The sequence below is a fragment of the Spea bombifrons genome, chromosome 11 (assembly GCF_027358695.1).
Source record: "Spea bombifrons isolate aSpeBom1 chromosome 11, aSpeBom1.2.pri, whole genome shotgun sequence".
Lineage (NCBI taxonomy): Eukaryota > Metazoa > Chordata > Amphibia > Anura > Pelobatidae > Spea > Spea bombifrons.
In genome coordinates, this window is record NC_071097.1 from 25,333,344 (window position 1) to 25,351,745 (window position 18,402).

The 18,402-nt window shown below is 35.0% G+C and overlaps 1 protein-coding gene across 1 annotated transcript in view; it reads left to right on the forward strand.

Moving 5' to 3' along the window:
• Positions 1–16,156, forward strand: part of STK32C (serine/threonine kinase 32C) — an 81,617-nt gene extending 65,461 nt beyond the window's left edge. Inside the window, exons 3-12 of the mRNA XM_053450915.1 lie at positions 5,944–6,095; positions 6,543–6,716; positions 7,477–7,514; positions 9,142–9,231; positions 10,964–11,067; positions 11,170–11,286; positions 13,804–13,929; positions 14,402–14,533; positions 15,007–15,071; positions 15,628–16,156. Coding sequence (XP_053306890.1) covers positions 5,944–6,095; positions 6,543–6,716; positions 7,477–7,514; positions 9,142–9,231; positions 10,964–11,067; positions 11,170–11,286; positions 13,804–13,929; positions 14,402–14,533; positions 15,007–15,071; positions 15,628–15,775 — 1,146 coding nt within the window. The 3' untranslated portion in view covers positions 15,776–16,156. The remainder of the gene's footprint in view (positions 1–5,943; positions 6,096–6,542; positions 6,717–7,476; positions 7,515–9,141; positions 9,232–10,963; positions 11,068–11,169; positions 11,287–13,803; positions 13,930–14,401; positions 14,534–15,006; positions 15,072–15,627) is intronic.
• Positions 16,157–18,402: the final 2,246 nt, after the last annotated feature.

An 18,402-nucleotide genomic window follows, 5' to 3' on the forward strand; every position in this document is an offset into this window, starting at 1 on the left:
TGGAACGAGGAGCCAATAATGTGGGTTGACAGGTAATTGACCAAACTTGTTTTTAGAGCTTTATTCACCATGGTAACCAAGTGACCCAAGTTTTTTTATAACAATTATTATCTTTAGTTTCCCAGCTTGAAGTTCAATTAAGTTAACAGGAAAGCCATTCAGGATAATAACCTGGGAAACTTGTCGATGCTTACTATATTGTAAGCCCTCTGAGTATTCCATCTTGGCTAGGCTTTGTTGGTGAATACCCCCTTCAGCACTCTGCTAAAAGATGACTGTACTTAAACCAATGTTCTATTTTAAAACATTAGTTTGTAGATACCCACACTTTTGTTTAGTAGAATTTCAATGGGTGACCAGTTGGGAATTGATAAAGAGATTTGTAAAATTTGATTGACTGCCTTGTTAGCTTGATGGAAAGCTGCAGAGCGCTGTGAGTCCAACCTGGTTTTTTTAATATCTAATTTAAAGGATTCCCTTGTTGAAGCTTTGCTGGTTTTCCAAAAACAGCTAAAGGCTAAGTTTAATGTCTTTCATTTTAAACTTGGCTGCTGATAATGTGAAATCAGTGAATTTCCTTCCAAACTACTCGAGTGTGCTACAGTAAGTTCCTATATGTGATGTACACAATTTTATTTCAGCAGTGTTACAATTTATACACAAAACATTTTGCAAATCTCACACCTGTGCTCTGCCAAAAAAAGTAATAAATGTGCATATCAAAATTTTGGCAAAACTGACTTTTCAGGCTTTTTAGTCCTCCCTGGCTTCTGTTTCATGTGGGTTTTTTAATACACAGTAATCAGCTGATTAGCTCCTTCTGTTCCCATGGCTTGCCAAATTTTGTCGGTAAGGGTGCAATTAACATATTTCCGTGTGTGTCATATCTGCAGTATACTTATGAAGGGTCATATTTACTGAGCAGCACTGGGCCAAAATACATTGATCAGTATCTGGGTAGGTACACTATTTCAAGATAATTTAGGAAAGGAATTTGTAATTATATTGCGACAGTGTTGAATAAAGAACATTATAAATACCTGTATACACTATAATTATAACCAGTATTGAAGTCAACGGATGGAATTCAGAAAGGGGTTTCTTAATTAGATGCAAGTCCAAAATAAGTTCCAATCCAAGAGTTTAAAGCGTGGCTTGTGAGAAGGAATCTGCACAACTTTATATCAATTATTATTATTATTATTATTTTCATGTAATGATTTGTTTTGTGTGAACTACATGGATACTATTTTATATCACTTTCACTACTTTTCTGTAAGCATTTCAGATGGCGTGATGTTGATTTTTTTATGCTGTTTTGTTTTAGATCACAAAATACAAATTGTTTTAGTTGTGTGCTTATTTTTGCAACAGTCTCTTCACATTCATCTTTTGTCAACATGTCACGCAACTGCTATTTCATGATTAACCACCCTTGCTAGAACAATAAAAAATCAGTAGATATTGTTACTCCAAATCTGTGATTTTATGGAAACTGGAAAATAAACTCTAATTTGTAAAGGTCCTATAGCTCTAAGACTTGACAAGAAACTGGATTTGTTTTTCTCAAGGATGAAAACAGAAATTGGTTGCAGACACAGGGTATATGTTAAAAGGTATATACAGTGTTTTCTAAGCTTCATACGATTATCAACAGGACCCGTGTTAAAGTAGGGGACCTTGTAATGGGCTGTAGTAAGCGTTATAGGGATGTGCATAATTAATAACCCCCTACATTTCTTATAATGAGGTGCCCCAACGTGGTATCCTGCAAGGTATGAGAGCTTCATACGCATATATGAGCGCTAGTAACCCCAAAAATGTTTACAGCAAAACAATCATAGGTGACCATCATCAGATGCACAGCACCTTATAGACTGACAGGGAAGACGAGGCAGGAATTGCTTTAGGAGTTAGTGGAAAACACGTAGGAGAGCAATAAGACATCACTGAAAACACCCTGGTGAGTCTACATGTAGAAAGGAATAGATTTCCATGGCTGATGTAGCTAAGCGCAAATGATACAAATATCCCCTTGCCCCTAAATATGTATCTATAGTATTGATATTAATAATGTCATTGACACATGGGTGGAACTAATGGAGCAATGGGAGAAGATGAAGGCAGGGGCAAGCAGGGAAGGTAGATCTAGCCATTCTAGCTTGTCTATTGCTTTATCCCTATAAAAGCTTTAAGCAACTGTATGGAGTACATTGTGGGGAGCCCGGTCTTGCCCACCTACCTATCTATACATGCCTACATGTGTACCACTTTATACATGACTGGAAAATGTTCTTTCTAGAATGTCATTTTGAATGGATCTATAAATATCGAATATTTAGATTAATGTGCTCATTTTTAAATATGTGCACGATAAATAATTTTGTAGTGGATGCATTATTATTTTAGTTATTTGTTATTAAAAAAGTTCGAAAGTCCTGCTAATTCTGTAGGATCTGTTAATACATTCTACTCTTATTGGATATTGTTATATTTAGAGCGATAGCCTGGAGCCACACAATACTATTTTATATGTCTTTGTTCTGAAGAAATAACCCGTTCTTCAAAAGTAAGTGTAAATGAAACGTTAAGTATCAAATGATGTTTGATTTTATTGGAGAGCTAGTATAAAATTGTATGGCTTCCTTTGGTCTGATAACTAAAACAGTTTCCGAAAACATGAAAACAGTTGATTTCAATGTTACAATAGAGTCAAAGAAATCATTATAGAAAGCACAAATTGTGTGGTACATAATCCCCCTAAGGATTGCAATATTAACTTCTTAACTGTTGTATTGATGGCTATACAGAGATAATAATAATAATAATAATAATAATAATAAAACATTTTCACTAGGGATCAGGACAGATGAACATAAGCTTTATTCTGGCTGTGTTTTTACCAACAATTAAAATTCTAATTATTAAGCTGAAGAGGAAAGAGCGCGTTAGTGAATGAGAATTCGGCACGGGAGCACTTTTACTTTCTATGTACATTGAACTACATTATTAGATCCGCATGCATTATTCAGATTTTCTTTTACAGAAAATAAGGTCCTCATGAATTGCTAGCATCACTGGTATGGAGTATTGGCCATTGGTTTACACTTATCATGTTCTTCCTACTATGTGAGGATCTCATCATGTCTGGTTGATTTGATACTCTCACATCCCTAAAACAACAATAGTGCGTAATGTAATGTGTAAACCACAAAAAATGTGTTAGCAACATGTATTGCTTGTTTTCTTCATGTCTTACTCAGCTGCAGTACATACATAAATCAGTAGTGTGCAAATGAAATTGTTCTAAAAGGTAAAATAGGAGCATAATCAAGGAGAACTTTCTTCAAACATTTTAATATAACGTCATATATGTTACTACAGAGGACTGTCTTTCGAGGATGTTTTTAATACTTTTTTTATGGGCATTCATATGTCTTGTTTCCAGAAGGACAGAGGAACAATTTAAAAAAGTAAAGGGTCCATCATCATGGCGAAGGTATTAGAAGTTACCATTAGACCAAATGTTCTATATTTTGTTGTTCTGGATTTCTGGTTTGTGTGCTGTTTTTCCAATTTGTATGTTTAATGTAGTTAAATAGCTTCAAATGAAAAGTGTTTAGTAGCTTGAAGTTAAGCTGCGTATCTAGTATAGGTGGTAGGTAGATGGGCTCAGTAAGAAGCTGATTGCATATGTCAGGACAAAGGTCCACTTTCATTATTAAAAATACATTCTTCTGTATAAAATGGTAGCTTTAAGATACCACATAATATCCAGACTGTATTCAACAATACAGAAGTAAGATAAGATTTTGCATATCTTGTCAACTCCACAAGTGCATAGATTGATGGCAGGTGTCACCCATCGTACAGTATATGTTGCTTCATGTGACAGAATGTCTCTCCACATATCCATAGAATTGTCTTCTCAGAATTAAATGAATATAAAAAGTGTATGAATATTAAATATATATATATATATATATATATATAGTGCAAATATTAAATATAATATATACATAAATGTACATATAATATTTATATAATGTATATAGATATATATATTAAAAGTATATAAATATGAAATTATATATATAATAATATTAAATATAATATATATACACATATATGTATGTATAATATTTATATAATGTGTATGTATATATTAAAAGTATATAAATATGATATTAAATGAAAGTAAAAAGTGTACTATATCCAGAAAAAAGCAGAAAAATGTTTATGCTAATTAACAGCAACTGGTCATCATTATCACAAAATATAAATGCTCAGTACCATGGAAAAGAACAACTTTAACGTGAAAATCATGTCAAAGAAGTTATTTTTAAACGGCTTCCAAACCTATAAGCCTAAAAGTTTTTTCAAGGCATGGAATGAATGCGTCAACTGAACTTTATTTGGTCATGTATTCTATCTAATAACTGCTTTTAAACTAAATTGCCTTTTTCTGACTGTAAAGGTAGGTTTTTGTATAACACACAGTGTATCTAGAAAGCCATGCTAATTATAGTTCAAAAGCAAGAAACCACAAAGGCTGCTGGACGTAAGAATAAATTTGTGATTATTCTAAATAGTGTTTTAGAGTTCAGTATTTAATCTTTTTTCAACTTGCGTATCTCATGTATTATTCTCTTTAAATAAAGGCACAGGCATATATATACCATTTCCTTCACTTACACGAGAACGTGTAAGTGTAATAGACTTGGGTCATTTGAATAGCACCAAGGTAGGTTCTCCACGCGATGTCCCACTGGGTATTCAAGCAGGTGCATTGGCAGACTGCACACCTTGAAGTCCTGTTCTTTTCCAATTAATGTGCTGACATAATGTTTTTTTTTTCTGGCTTGCCGTGTAAAGCTCATATTAAGTATCTGTCACTGTGCGGTAATGAATGTTTTCCTGCTCTGTAACGAACCTCCTGGACTGTTCTGTGCACAGCAGTCTGGAGGAATTATATTTGAGAAAAAAATGCTCTTTATTATTATGAGCCTTGCTGGATGATGGCTTCTTGTTGCACACATTCTTCATTCATATAGAGTGTATTTTTAATCAGATGTTCAGGATATTTCCCAAAGAGCGAAGCCAAAAAGAAAATATTTATTATGTAGTATTATATATTACAGATGAGTATTGGTAAGATAAAAAAATTATCTCGCCATCGTACTACGCATACATGCTACATACTACTGCAAAAGGTCGGGATAGATTTTAATTATGCACAGTAAATAAGGTGAGATGACATTTAAAAACTCCAGTGCTATTTGTGCTTGTGAAAAGTTACCTTTCACCACTATTAATAATATCACTATGTAAAGATCTTCTTAGAAAAATTAATACTTTATCAACGGTGTTGAATGTACAGATGGGTATTGACCACTGGTTGCCATACTCTCTGTCTCCTGCTTTGTTGGACTACATCTCTCCTGATTTACTGGCTAATGATAATGTGCATAATTGCCGGGACCAGACTGGGGGGTAAAATGGGCCATGACATTTTAAAGCCAGCAGCCCATTGATCACAGATCTGGAGTCACCTGCTGAATACATGTGGCTGTGGATGACACTTTCATGTCAACCTAGATGTGGACACAAGGCATTGGCGCCATGTGCCTAACGGCCAGTTCAGGCGTGATTATAGCCTAACAGTGACTGGAAGGCTACAGTTTAGACAACACTTCTATTTAACAGCATTTTCTTTTGTAAGTATGGATGATTTGAAATGGATTGATAAATTGTGTTATATTTCTGAATGGTGGTTCGGGCACACATTTGATAAATATAAATAATATGATTGGATATAATTTACAGAGAGGTTTTTTTTCTTGATTAATAAATATTAGCTACAGTGAAAGATACTGTATGAAAAAGTTTAAAATCTATAATAATGTTAGCTGTAACTTTGTTTTTCTTCTGATTTAACTTCAGGTCTGTATTGTTCAGAAGAAGGACACTGAAACCATGTATGCCATGAAGTATATGAACAAACAGCAGTGCATAGAACGAGACGAAGTCCGGAACGTGTTCAGGGAATTAGAGATCCTGCAGGAAATTGAACATGTTTTCTTAGTCAATCTATGGTAAGCGTATTATTGTTCATTAAATGAATAAAGATGGCCCAATTTTCTGGCAAGACACAAGGCTCTATCCCACAAATCTGCAAGTTGTTTATCCTTTTAACTTACGTTAACTTAACTCTCCTGTAGTCGAGTTTATGTAATTAAAGTGTTTTTAAGTGCAAATAGTTGGTAATAGTGAATATTTAGTTTGGACTTGTTATTTTACCTGTTTAATGAATAGATCTCCATGGAATGGAGGTGGAGTATGCCTGTGGAAGGTCCTGTATATGTTTTGCCAATCATTTTTATATATTATGTTTCAACATTACATTTTATCATCAGTTTTAGGACAGAACATTATATGTAGCATTCATAACCCACAAGGAGACGTAACAGTAATAGATTTTATAGGCTCATAAAACGTCAGCCTTGTTTATAGCCAATAACTATGCCTCTTCTGTGTTGCAGGTATTCATTCCAAGATGAGGAAGACATGTTTATGGTGGTAGATTTACTTTTGGGAGGTGATCTTCGGTATCATCTCCAACAAAATGTCCAGTTTACAGAAGAGACTGTTAAAATGTATGTTTGTGAAATGGCTCTAGCTCTGGACTACTTAAGGAGTCAACATATAATCCATAGGTATAATATGTTTTATATAAATATGTGTATTTGCCTGGAGTTAATGCTTCCAGTTGTTTTTAGTACTAAATCCACTTTCTTTATTTTCGTTTAATTGTAATTTTATCATTGGAAGCAACAAATTACATATTATATCAAATGTAAATTTACTTATTGATGTTAGGGCTATTCTATGGGATTTACTTCCATGACTGTGTGACTCTTTGAATATCTGGGTGAGTTGTTTAGAAGCACGCTCGCTCTAATATAGTTATGCCCCCCTTGATAGTGTTTGTTCACACTCACCCACCTACCTGTTCCATCTTACGACAGCCACTTTCCCACTATGGATAGGGAAGACCTTGGCCACTGATCTGACTATGTTCCTGGGTGTAGTTATGGCCCATATTTTTGCCTCTTAAAATATCAACTCAATAGAAGCACAGAATCATTATACAGATAAAAACCATTTGAATCATTAGTCATTAGTTTGGTTTTATGTGAAAATACTCAACATATTTGTTGTATTACTACATGCCTTCCACTTCTACGGGAAAGCTTGGTAGCTATGACTCTTTAAGAAACTATGTCTATTTTGCAAAGTAACAAATTCTCTTTCAACTATATTTTTTGTTTGATTTTGTTCTAATATTTAGTCTCGGTTGTCAATCTCTATCTACACTGTGAATTGCTTTTAGTTCTGCTCGTTGAAAGTGTCTTGTACTGTACCAGCAAGCATATGGTGTGTGTGCTGAGGCCAATGTTTTTTTATCTGTTTTAGAGACGTCAAACCAGACAACATTCTTCTTGATGAGCAAGGTTAGAAAACTAAAGAGCTCTGCTTGTTTTACATACTCTCTGGTGGGATTATATTTGCATACATTAACAGTAAACCAGCTAATGATGTTTTTTTCATACATTTCTGCTGTATTTGTAATGTCATGTGTAACTTTAGACTAAGCTAAACAAAACACTTGTGAGCACAAACCCTCATCTTACATTTAATATTAACCAAAATTTCAGCAGCATGTTTTAGCTTGTTTTTGTAATGTTTTTTGGTACACAGATTTTTGGGTATTAAAAACATTTTTGTGGGGCAGTGCCTTTTGGCTGCCATCCCACCTTGAAGACCTAGAAGATCTGTCCCTCCCTTGGTTGCGACCAGAGAGGGAAGAAAATGCTACAGTGGGGAGTGCAACCCCAGAAAAACCTGGTATCTCTGTGGCCCGATCACTTTGGAGCATCGCTGTTCAACATTTTTAAATGGTGGGAAGTGTGAGGCACATTGGGCTTCATGGGGGAAAAAATGAGAGGTCTGGGGTTGTTAGCTTCCTTGTGCAGTAGAATATTTGCCTTGTATCCTGGTATGCTAACGGTGATGTTTATGTATCTCCTGTTATTAAGATGCTGGTTTTGTTTTTTTTGTAAAGGAGGGCTAATTTTTCTTTGTGCTCATTTTGAGTTCTTTCCAAGTGTAATGTTGAGCCCAAATATAGTTTTTTTTTCTCACTTAATGGAGGTCACTATAAAAAATATTGATTCTCATGTTCTTTTGTGAAGGCATTTTGGGGACTGAGTAAGTTCATGATTATTAATTAAACATGTAATTAATTACCTTTTTTTATCAGTGATATTTGAGGCGTTCTTCAGTTATTACATGATTACATAATTCTACATTTAAAAAAGATGTGACTGTTACATTAATAATGGCATCATAACATATAGCGTTTTTCCAAAAGTGCTGGCCCAACTGTGAAGTATACAGCAGTTTCTGGCACCTGGTGGTATGGGTGACCAAGGGTATGCTAGAGAATATTTCCATGTTGGACACACTTAAGATTTACAACACAAAAGCAAGTATGTTAGAAAAATAAAGCAAACTTTGGGTAAACTTGAGGAAGATTAGTTCTCCCAGTGCAAAGAGTACACCCGTTGCCTTCATTGAAATTCCCATGACACAATGGCACTCTCCAAGCTCTGTGGTAGCGCAGAACCTGCGAGAAGGGCTCAATCATTAGTACATTTTGACAGCTTTGTGTATTGATTAATGTGCTGGCGTCATAAGTTTGATTTATGGCTGAAAGAACCGCTGTCATTTATAAAAAGCAGCACAAGTGAACCGAGTATATCCACTCCCAAAAGCATTCAGCGTATGTCTGACAGTGTCATTGTACCAACTACATAGTATCACCTTCGTTTGGCATTAGGCCTGTATGTAAGAAAAATAATGCAAATAAGAAAAAGAAATGGAGGTTGTGTATATTAGGATTGTATGGCCTGATGTAAATTTGAACTAATTCCCCGGCTTCCGCTTTGCTATCGTATTCTGTTTTAACAGCGTTTTGGCATTGCCTTGTGACTAGAGTGTTCTGAATAAGTAATTGGATTTTGCTTATTAAAAGCTCTATATCTCTTCAGAACATCCTTTTTCCTCCCCCTTCCTTAGGCCACACTCATCTTACGGATTTTAATGTTGCCACAATAATCAAAGATGGAGAAAGGGCCACGGCATTAGCTGGGACCAAACCGTACATGGGTAAGAAAAAAAAATAGGAGATATAATATGTGTTAGTTAAATGAAAAAGAAATGATGTCATAAACTAGATTTATTTTGTATTAACATCATGTCTTATAATCCTTATTTGACTGGATATCATCTAGATGGTTTTCGTTGTTTTTATTTTACGTGCATTACATTTATCTAATGTCAGACAGAGGAAATAGGGAAAACACAATCAGTATTATTTCATTAGTGCGGTAAGTATGGCAGACCTTGGCATGTTTACAGTTTTGTCTTAGTCAGCGGCCTTTATTTAATAAGTCATTCATGGAGCTGGCTAATTTACCTTGCGCTCTATTTTGTATCTGAATCGTGCATTTTACCAGTGCTCAGTCATTTGTAGCTAATGTGCTATGCATTATTCAAATGGAACATTTTGTTTTTACTGATCTGAGGTTAGCCTTTGACGTTAAAGGGAACCATCGATAAAGTAAAAATAAAATGCACATCTTTTTTTTCTGTACAATTAAAAGAACACTATCCCTTCAAAAGATATTTTTAAAAATTATATATATATATATATATATATATATATCTATATATATATATATATACATGTTACGTGTTATGTGCGGTATGGGTGCATTATGTTGTGTACAGAACACCAAACATGCATTTTGAAAATATTTTGGGGATGGTTCTTTAATTTTTGACATTTTTGGCAATACTCTTGGGTGTTGTTATTGCTGTAGATTTTTTTTTATGAATAGTCCTTCTTATGAAAAAAAAACAGGGCTGCCACGAAATAGAAAGCCAAGTGAGCTGCACCGAAGGTGATTTGGGTTGCGTAGCATTTGTATTTGTATACCTGTTGAGCCAGATCTGGTATAATTCAGACTGTACTCATTCATTTTAGTGGTAGACAACAGGGAAGGGCTAACTGTTAAAACCATTATGTGCCATTCTGGGCAAAAAAGCTTGAGGCCCAGGTCTCAAGCACGTCATAGGGGCCAACAACATCTTTCTCCTGTCCATGACTAAAATGGATGGAGAGAAAGACAAAGGGGTTGAAATAGGAAAATAAGGAATTAATGATGTTGGGGTTCTTAGATGAAGAGGCTTAAGAGAAAGGAGAGTCCAGAGGTTTGTCTGTTTGGGGGGCTTTTCATGGGTCCACAAACAAGAAGACGTTTGCAAAGGACTCTGTAACTATAAACATGCTAGGTCTGCTTAAGTAGTATATAGTATGTTTTAGAAATAAGAAAAACGTTTTCAGTGTTCTCTGTATTATTTCTCAATCGCTATTTTATCAAATGCAAAAATATCCATTTATGTATTCCCATACACCACTGTTTTATAGAAGAAAACAATTTTCATTGGATAGCAAACTAAACAGCAGCCTTGGATCAAGAATGCATTCATAAGCGGAGTGACTCATGCCCCTGTTTATATTAAAATGCCTGTATTTACGTTGTACCTATAATAACCTTGGAACCAGATAAAAGCAATAAAAACATGCAAAACATTACAGAGTGATAAATGAAACTACCGGCAGCTCTGTACATTCTACCTAAAGCATTGGTTACAGATTTATATACCTCAGGCTGCATTTATCTGCAAAAATCTATAATATGGAAAGCTGGGTCCAGACCTTCACATGCACTTAATGCAGATATTGCCTATAGAAATGTCTTTTTATATCTTTATGATCTATGTTGGTGTAAATATCAAATATTATTAAAGCGCATTCTGCCGTTTCTCATTTAAGCTCCAGAAATCTTTCAGTCATTTGTCAATGGAGGGACCGGTTACTCCTTCGAGGTTGATTGGTGGTCATTAGGAATAATGGCATATGAATTACTCCGAGGATGGGTGAGACATTTTTCCCGCTAAAGTAAATTTATTCTATTGAAAAAAATGTTGAACTATGCAAGTTTTATTTACTGATACTGTAATGTGATATTCTTTCCACAGAGGCCGTATGACATCCATTCAACTAACCCTGTAGAAACCTTAGTTCAGTTATTTAGCACAGTTACTGTCCAGTATTCGTCGGTCTGGTCAAAAGACATGATTGGTTTGTTGCGGAAGGTAATATTGCTTTCATTCTCTTTGTATAAAATAATTCTTCTAGAGTCTTTAATATATTTTACAGCATAATATATAGTATTGAATGTCATTTATATATATTTTTTTGCTGATCAGTCATCCTTATATACAGGATGACTGATCAGCAATCACCTATTCTTTTATCCCTGTCTGATATGCCCAATATATCCAGCGACATGATATGCCCAATATATCCAGCGACATGATATGCCCAGCCTCATGCTCATGACAGCCCGACATGTTAGTTGCAGGAAATGTTTTATTAATGAAAATGTTACACGCATAGCTGTGTATCTTTTTCCATGGATCTAACTCAATTCTTGGATGCTTTCCACTCTCTTGCTCCAGAACACATCTACTATTCTCTTTCCCTTTTTTAATATATTCTTTGATGTTGCCGAGTATCACATTTTACAGGCTGATTTCTAATTCTATTTAAATGCATATAAAAATGCTATAAAAATATACTGCCTTCGCAACATGAATGCACTGGCAGTTGTGTGTGGTCTGCTTACTGCCCTAGGCCTGCTCCAGGGTAATGCCCCACAGACTCCCAATGTATAAATGGGCCAGTTATAAGAGATCAGAGATCTCCAAAACCAACCCATTGAGAAGCATCTCATCGAGAAACCTCAATAGGAGAGTGCAGCACAGGAGCTGCCATCTCCCCAGAGTTGCCGCCCGAGGCCATAATACATACTTGTATGACATGGTGAAGCAAAAATGGCAATATAGAATCTGAGTGAGAGGGTGAGAGGTAGGGGGAAATTTAAAAAGAAAATTTGGAGCTTTCTCCTTTATGTTTTTTTGTTTGGGGACCTTTCCTTTTTTGGCAATTCATATAAATTAACTTACTAAAATTAAAGTTTTTACGAATGCACAATAACACTCATTATTAACATGCAATCACTGTGCCTTGCTGATCTATGTGTTATCTATATATATATACTGTGTTGCACTAGTAGATTTCACTCCCTTAACTTACCCTTTGTGTCCCCCATTTTTTACACAAAATGTAAAGGGCAAGTTAGCAGCATATGCTGCGAGTTATTACAGAGCCATCATGTTTGTATTTTGCCCTGGGTAATTGCTGCAAAACTTAATTTACTACTGTAATAATATCCTTGGGCAATATTTTCGAGGTAGTTCCTGCAAACATCTCAGAGAAGTCTAAGCGTTTGTTTTAAGCTATTCAGCACAACTTTCATCCCCGCTTCCATTAATAAAATGTACACTTGAGGCACTGTTTGAAAACCCAAACAACTTTGAAATTGAGTTCTCTAAAAGCCGAAAATAACTGGTTTTACGGTACATGATTGAAACATAAAATACAATATTTTGGCAACCTGCTGGGAGGCGTCTGTCTAAAATTGCTGTGGTCGTCAGTCTTTACACTTTGTGACAAAGTAACAATAAATGCTCTTCTTCAGAGCCAACAAAATCATTTTCTATAAGTTTTCATATTCTGTGCACCCTGTGGTTTTTATTTTCTGATACCTGTCGAACAAAACAAACCTGAATTGGTTTAGAAATGGAGAAGCTTTTATACAGAAACGGACAAAGAATATATGTAGTAGGGGAAAAACATTTTAGGGAGAAAATGCATGGTTTTATATCTTTCATTTCTATGCGTTCAGAAGCTGATTTCTAGTGCCATCTACTGGTCAAAAGCAAATACTGCAAATACCTGCCGGGGCATATACATTGCCATCACTGTTTTATTGCTATTCTATCTTCGCGCTAACGCATGGATTATTGTATTCTAATGTAACATGTTTATGTTTTCAAATTACATACCAAAAGCCAAAAATAGTGGTTACAATGTAAGACAAGAGATGGTAGTAATGGATAATTAGTTTCCATTTGTAAATAGGATTATTTGTGCAAGATTACATGCTGAAAATAATGTTGTTTTTGAAATGTCCTTCAAGCACAATATATTTTTCGTCATTGCAAATACATGCTACAGTGTATAGTAGCTTATCCAGGACTGTGGATCTCAGACTATTCAACATATGATCCTGCAATAATGATACATTAAAAGAAAACAAGTGATTGGGGTAACTAGGTTGCTGACTGCTGAATATGTGGTTAGACTATGAGGTTTATTCACTAAAGGGAGAGTTGCAGGAGAGTTTACGGGAAAATGGTGCGTTTTGCTCATTCACTATACATTATGAGGATCCAACCCCAATGAATGTCTGCTGCAGGAAGAGCTTGGCAGGCCCTGTATAATGCATAGCTAAATTAGTGAGATTTTCTCACCAGGGCAGTACTGGCAATGGGAGGGGTCCTGGCACTTTAAGGCCAGTGGCCATCTGATAATGTATGGCTATGCATGGTCGCTCAGATGGCCAGTCTAGACCCAGTCCTCACCCTTTGAATTTTGCATTATAGAGTTAAGTGGCATAAGTGGGAACTTAGCATTTTGATGTTTTCTGTTTCATTAGAATGAATTTAATGCCTTAATACAATATTTTTAAATGTGGTTTATTCTAGTTATTGACTGTGAACCCTGAGCATCGCTGTTCTTGCCTCCTGGATATCCAAACGTCAACATACCTAGTAGATATTGTCTGGGAAGATATTTTAGAGAAGAAAGTGGAACCAGGGTTTGTTCCAAATGTAAGTGAACCTTTTGTCCTTAGACCATTAAATACCCAATATATATTGTTAGATTAAATCACCACTTGTTAATAAAGAAAAATGCTTTTTAAACAAGGATGCATTGTTTGCTTTCTTATATGTAACATGACTCCGATAATTCAATGTAAAGGATCTGAAGAACTATTGGTGACGTTCAGTCATTAGAAAATAAATATCATTGGATTTCAGCTAAGGAAATAATTCAATTTACTAAGAGCTTTTAAATGTGGACAGGTAAATGCGTATGTTATGCTAAATAATTTATGTGTGTGTATATCTATCTATCTATCTATCTATCTATCTATCTATCTATCTATCTATCTATCTCTCTCTCTCTCTCTCTCTCTCTCTATATATATATACACACGCTATTTAGATCTCACAATTGTAACAATAGATTTTTCTCTTGGTAGCATGCGTACATATTTCTTTTTTGTATTTTATTTTATAGAAAGGCCGGTTACATTGTGATCCTACATTTGAACTTGAAGAGATGATATTAGAGTCAAGACCACTGCATAAGAAGAAAAAGAGACTTGCAAAGAATAAATCCCGGGATAACAGTAAAGATAGTTCCCAGTCTGTAAGTCCACTTCTGAAAGTCAATTCAGCTTCCTCCTCTGCAGGTTCTTGTGAGAGGGATGCGTTGTCAGTAGCAAACCAGTGAAGAATATTAAAAGCTACATTAGTAAGTTAACTGAATTGCTACTATGTTCAAGATGGTACAACATATCATGCAAGGGTTCAATGAGGTCCTGGTATGGAAAAGGTGAATAAAAACCATAGTTACTATGCAGGATTGTTAATATATATCCATATGCCCCAAGGTCTGCTACCCCATATCCACACCATCTCAAATGTGACTTGGAAGTCCATGTCTTTCAACAGATTATCATTGGCTCTATTCAATATTTTCATTAGACTATACAAGATTATTTTAGACATGGCTGTTCCTTTAATGTACCAGTAATTTTACCAAAGATCCACCATTAGTAAACATTTTATAATAAAATATCTCTCTCTGAAACGTATCTCTCTCTAACATTTTGTTCTCAGGATGACTTTTTGCAAGAATGCTTAGATGCACTTCAACAAGAATTTGTAATCTTTAACCGTGAAAAGTAAGTCAGAAGATATTAGGAAATGTATTTTATGAATCATGGTTGGAAAAATTGATATTACGTGCCTGCATGTCAGTGCTCTTCAGTTGCTACTATTTGGACATTATTTTTTTTTTAATTATCATCTACTACCCTTTTCTTGATAATCCATGGGCTAAATATACCAGCACCATTGCTAATTCAAACCTTTTCTAACACTAAGCAACTTTCTGAGGTGTATTCTTGAAAGTCATCTCTCAGGTATTATTATTATTATTATTATTATTATTATTTATTGAATACATAGCTATATTATATTCCTAAATCAGTACACTGAAATGTTGAAATCACCTGTGAAATTTTAGTTTAGTGAATAAACCTCCTGGTAAGGATCTTGGTTGAACAAATATTCATTTTCTCAAATAGGCCTTCATCATCTCTACTGCTAGTTTATGAATGAATGTTCATGCATAAGAAAGCTCCACCACCTTATACCCCAAGGTCTATATGTCTAAAGAAGACTATAACAGGGATGAACAGAAAGTGAATTTTGTTAATCTTGTTATTATCCTGTTAGATTGAAGAAGAGCCCTCATGGAAGGACCCAGTCCGTGTCAGGCCTGGAATCTACTGATGAGGCAGAAGCAGAGACTGAACCTGAAGCTGAGAATGCCACCCTTAACATGTGTGGCTCTGTGTGTTCATCCACTGCCAGCATCAACTAGTCATCGAGTCCCAGGGATTTGATCCTGAGACATTAAGGCTCATGAATGCCATTCTCAGGTTCCATAAAAATAAAAAAACTTAAAAAGAAACTGTAATAATGTACAGGCAAGTTTGGCTGAACAATGTAAAATGCATACAAGCTGCACTTAGACAGCCCTCTTTTTTTGCTCAGTCCTGTTGCAAAAAAGTTGCTTATTTTAATTTAAACTTTTCAGTACACAAATAAAGAGGAATAAAGGAGATGCCACATTCATCATCATCGCTGGTGACCCACAGCCTAGATGTGGAACTCCTAAGTTTCGGCAAGGCCCTTAATCCATTTAACTAGCCCATATGTTGTATTTTGTTAGATCATTACATTCATACCAGCCCATACTTTTGGTTGTGGTTGTGTTTAAATAATAGGCAGCAGTGCTTTAGAACACAATGTCTGCTCATATATAGTACTTTAAATGGGTTTTCGTTCTCATAAACCATTCTTATGATTGCTACGCCATACCAGAATATGATGTAGCATTGGTCCGGAACAAAAACTCAAAACCTATAACAGTACTTGGATTGTCTGGGTAAACTTCACTTTACAGTTTCACATGTAGCAATACATAATTGAATTACAGAAATGCATAATATATTGAAAACCCAAGATAACAGTTTGGTTTTGTTCTGCGAAACTGTGGGAAGGTTTGATTTAGACCATCTATTCTGTAGTATATGCTTACATTACATGGTATCTTTCATCAGTTTTTTATTCATATGTAGAAAAAAGTGTGAAGGTTTACAACATCTACTCAACACTAAAGAAAATACATAGCCTACCCTATGACCTAAATAATATATAACATTATTATGTGTATATTATTATTTTATATATTATTTTGTAATTGTTTTAATATACACAATACAGGTTACATTGCATTTAGATCATTGTGTAGGCTATGTACGTTCTTAAGTGATTAAGTTCTTAATACAGCCTCAATACTAATTCCACATTTCCTATATACCTAAAATTGGATTCATTTGAATGGCAAGGAGCCATTGCACCTCCTTCAACAGAAGCAATTATCTCCAATGCAAAATATGAAAAAGATTGTGTGGATAGTGGCAACGAGTTATCTGAAATAATGAAGTATTGTTAATTGCCTAATCATACATTACAGTCCCTAGGGAATTTGTTTACTGTGGCCAGGTGTGTTGTGTATTTGTTCAATAGATTTGTGTTCATTTATTCTACTTCACAACCCATTGGAATCTTATAACATCTGTCCTTTTCTAGTTTAGAATGTGAACGGGACCTATCATCTCAGCAGCATTCTATATAATTCTGATTGCATTTATTCACAACCTTAGCAATGCGATTTGATATTCCACGCAGACGTCATTACATGTACATATGCAATAAAGATCCCCAAGTTCCCCAAACTCCCTAATAATCCATAACATAGCGAATCAGTTTATAACAGATTTAATTTATGAAGATCTGGTATGCAATTGACCTATTGATCTTTCTATGTTAGCAAGCATCACATCCACCAATTAAACAAGGGAAAGAGATCCTTTATGTGTAGTTTTGGGGGGGGGGGTGCAGATACAAAACTAACATTTATATAACGTGACTCCTAAACAAATATACCATATACTAGTAGGTAAACCCGGCTTTTACATTTTGTATGGTAAAATGTTTTTTACAGTGATATTTTACTCATTGAACACAATAGGCATGATTACTTTTATAAATATGTATTGACTTCTGCTATGAAACATTGTGATGCGTGCTATTACAGTTTAACATCCAAATTTGTGATAAAATACCTAGTAGTGTTGCCTCAACAGGAAGAAGCTATATCGCTTAATGGTTGTATCACTTAATATGCCTCATCATCACAAGAATTATCTCAAGAAGGATCTTCTAGAAATCCAGGATGGCTTTTCTGTAAAGGTTGATCTTCTCCCCTTTGGTGATAACAGCACAGTTACAGGTGTGACAAACGTCCATCTAAATGGCTTGACCATGGCACTGCTATATTCGAGACCCAGCGAGGGATGCCTTACTAATCTCCGAACGCTCCTGACTGACCAGGTTCATTCACGACACCCATGATTTCACCCAAGATAAGGACAAGCAGAGCTTACTCAGAGTTTACTCAGCTCATTAATGAACTTGACAACTACTCAGCAGAAAAAGACAATGATGCTACACCATGAAGCACAATGCAGACATTCATATTTTTTAATATTTGCATACATATGATGTATAGATTTGCTTGTAGATTTTGAGTTTTCATTGTAGATGTATTTTGTTTTATATGCAAACCATACCAACCATATTTGCTCTCGTTCACTGTCAAAAATAAAATCTCAAGACAGTGGGAGGTATCAACAAACTTGTTTAATAAAAATGGAAAGGATAATGCCATTTTATTTTTCTATATAGTGTAGGTGTTATAGGTGGATTACCCTCACAACATCTTCACATTCATAACAAATACCAATATTTCCCAGAAACATAAAGGAGATTTAAAAATAAATATATTCTAAGAAATTAAGAATTTGTGGCAGCTTCTTCACTTCCAGGATCGCGTTTTCAAAAACTGGCAGTTCCAAAAGTGCATGGTATAAGACATAATAA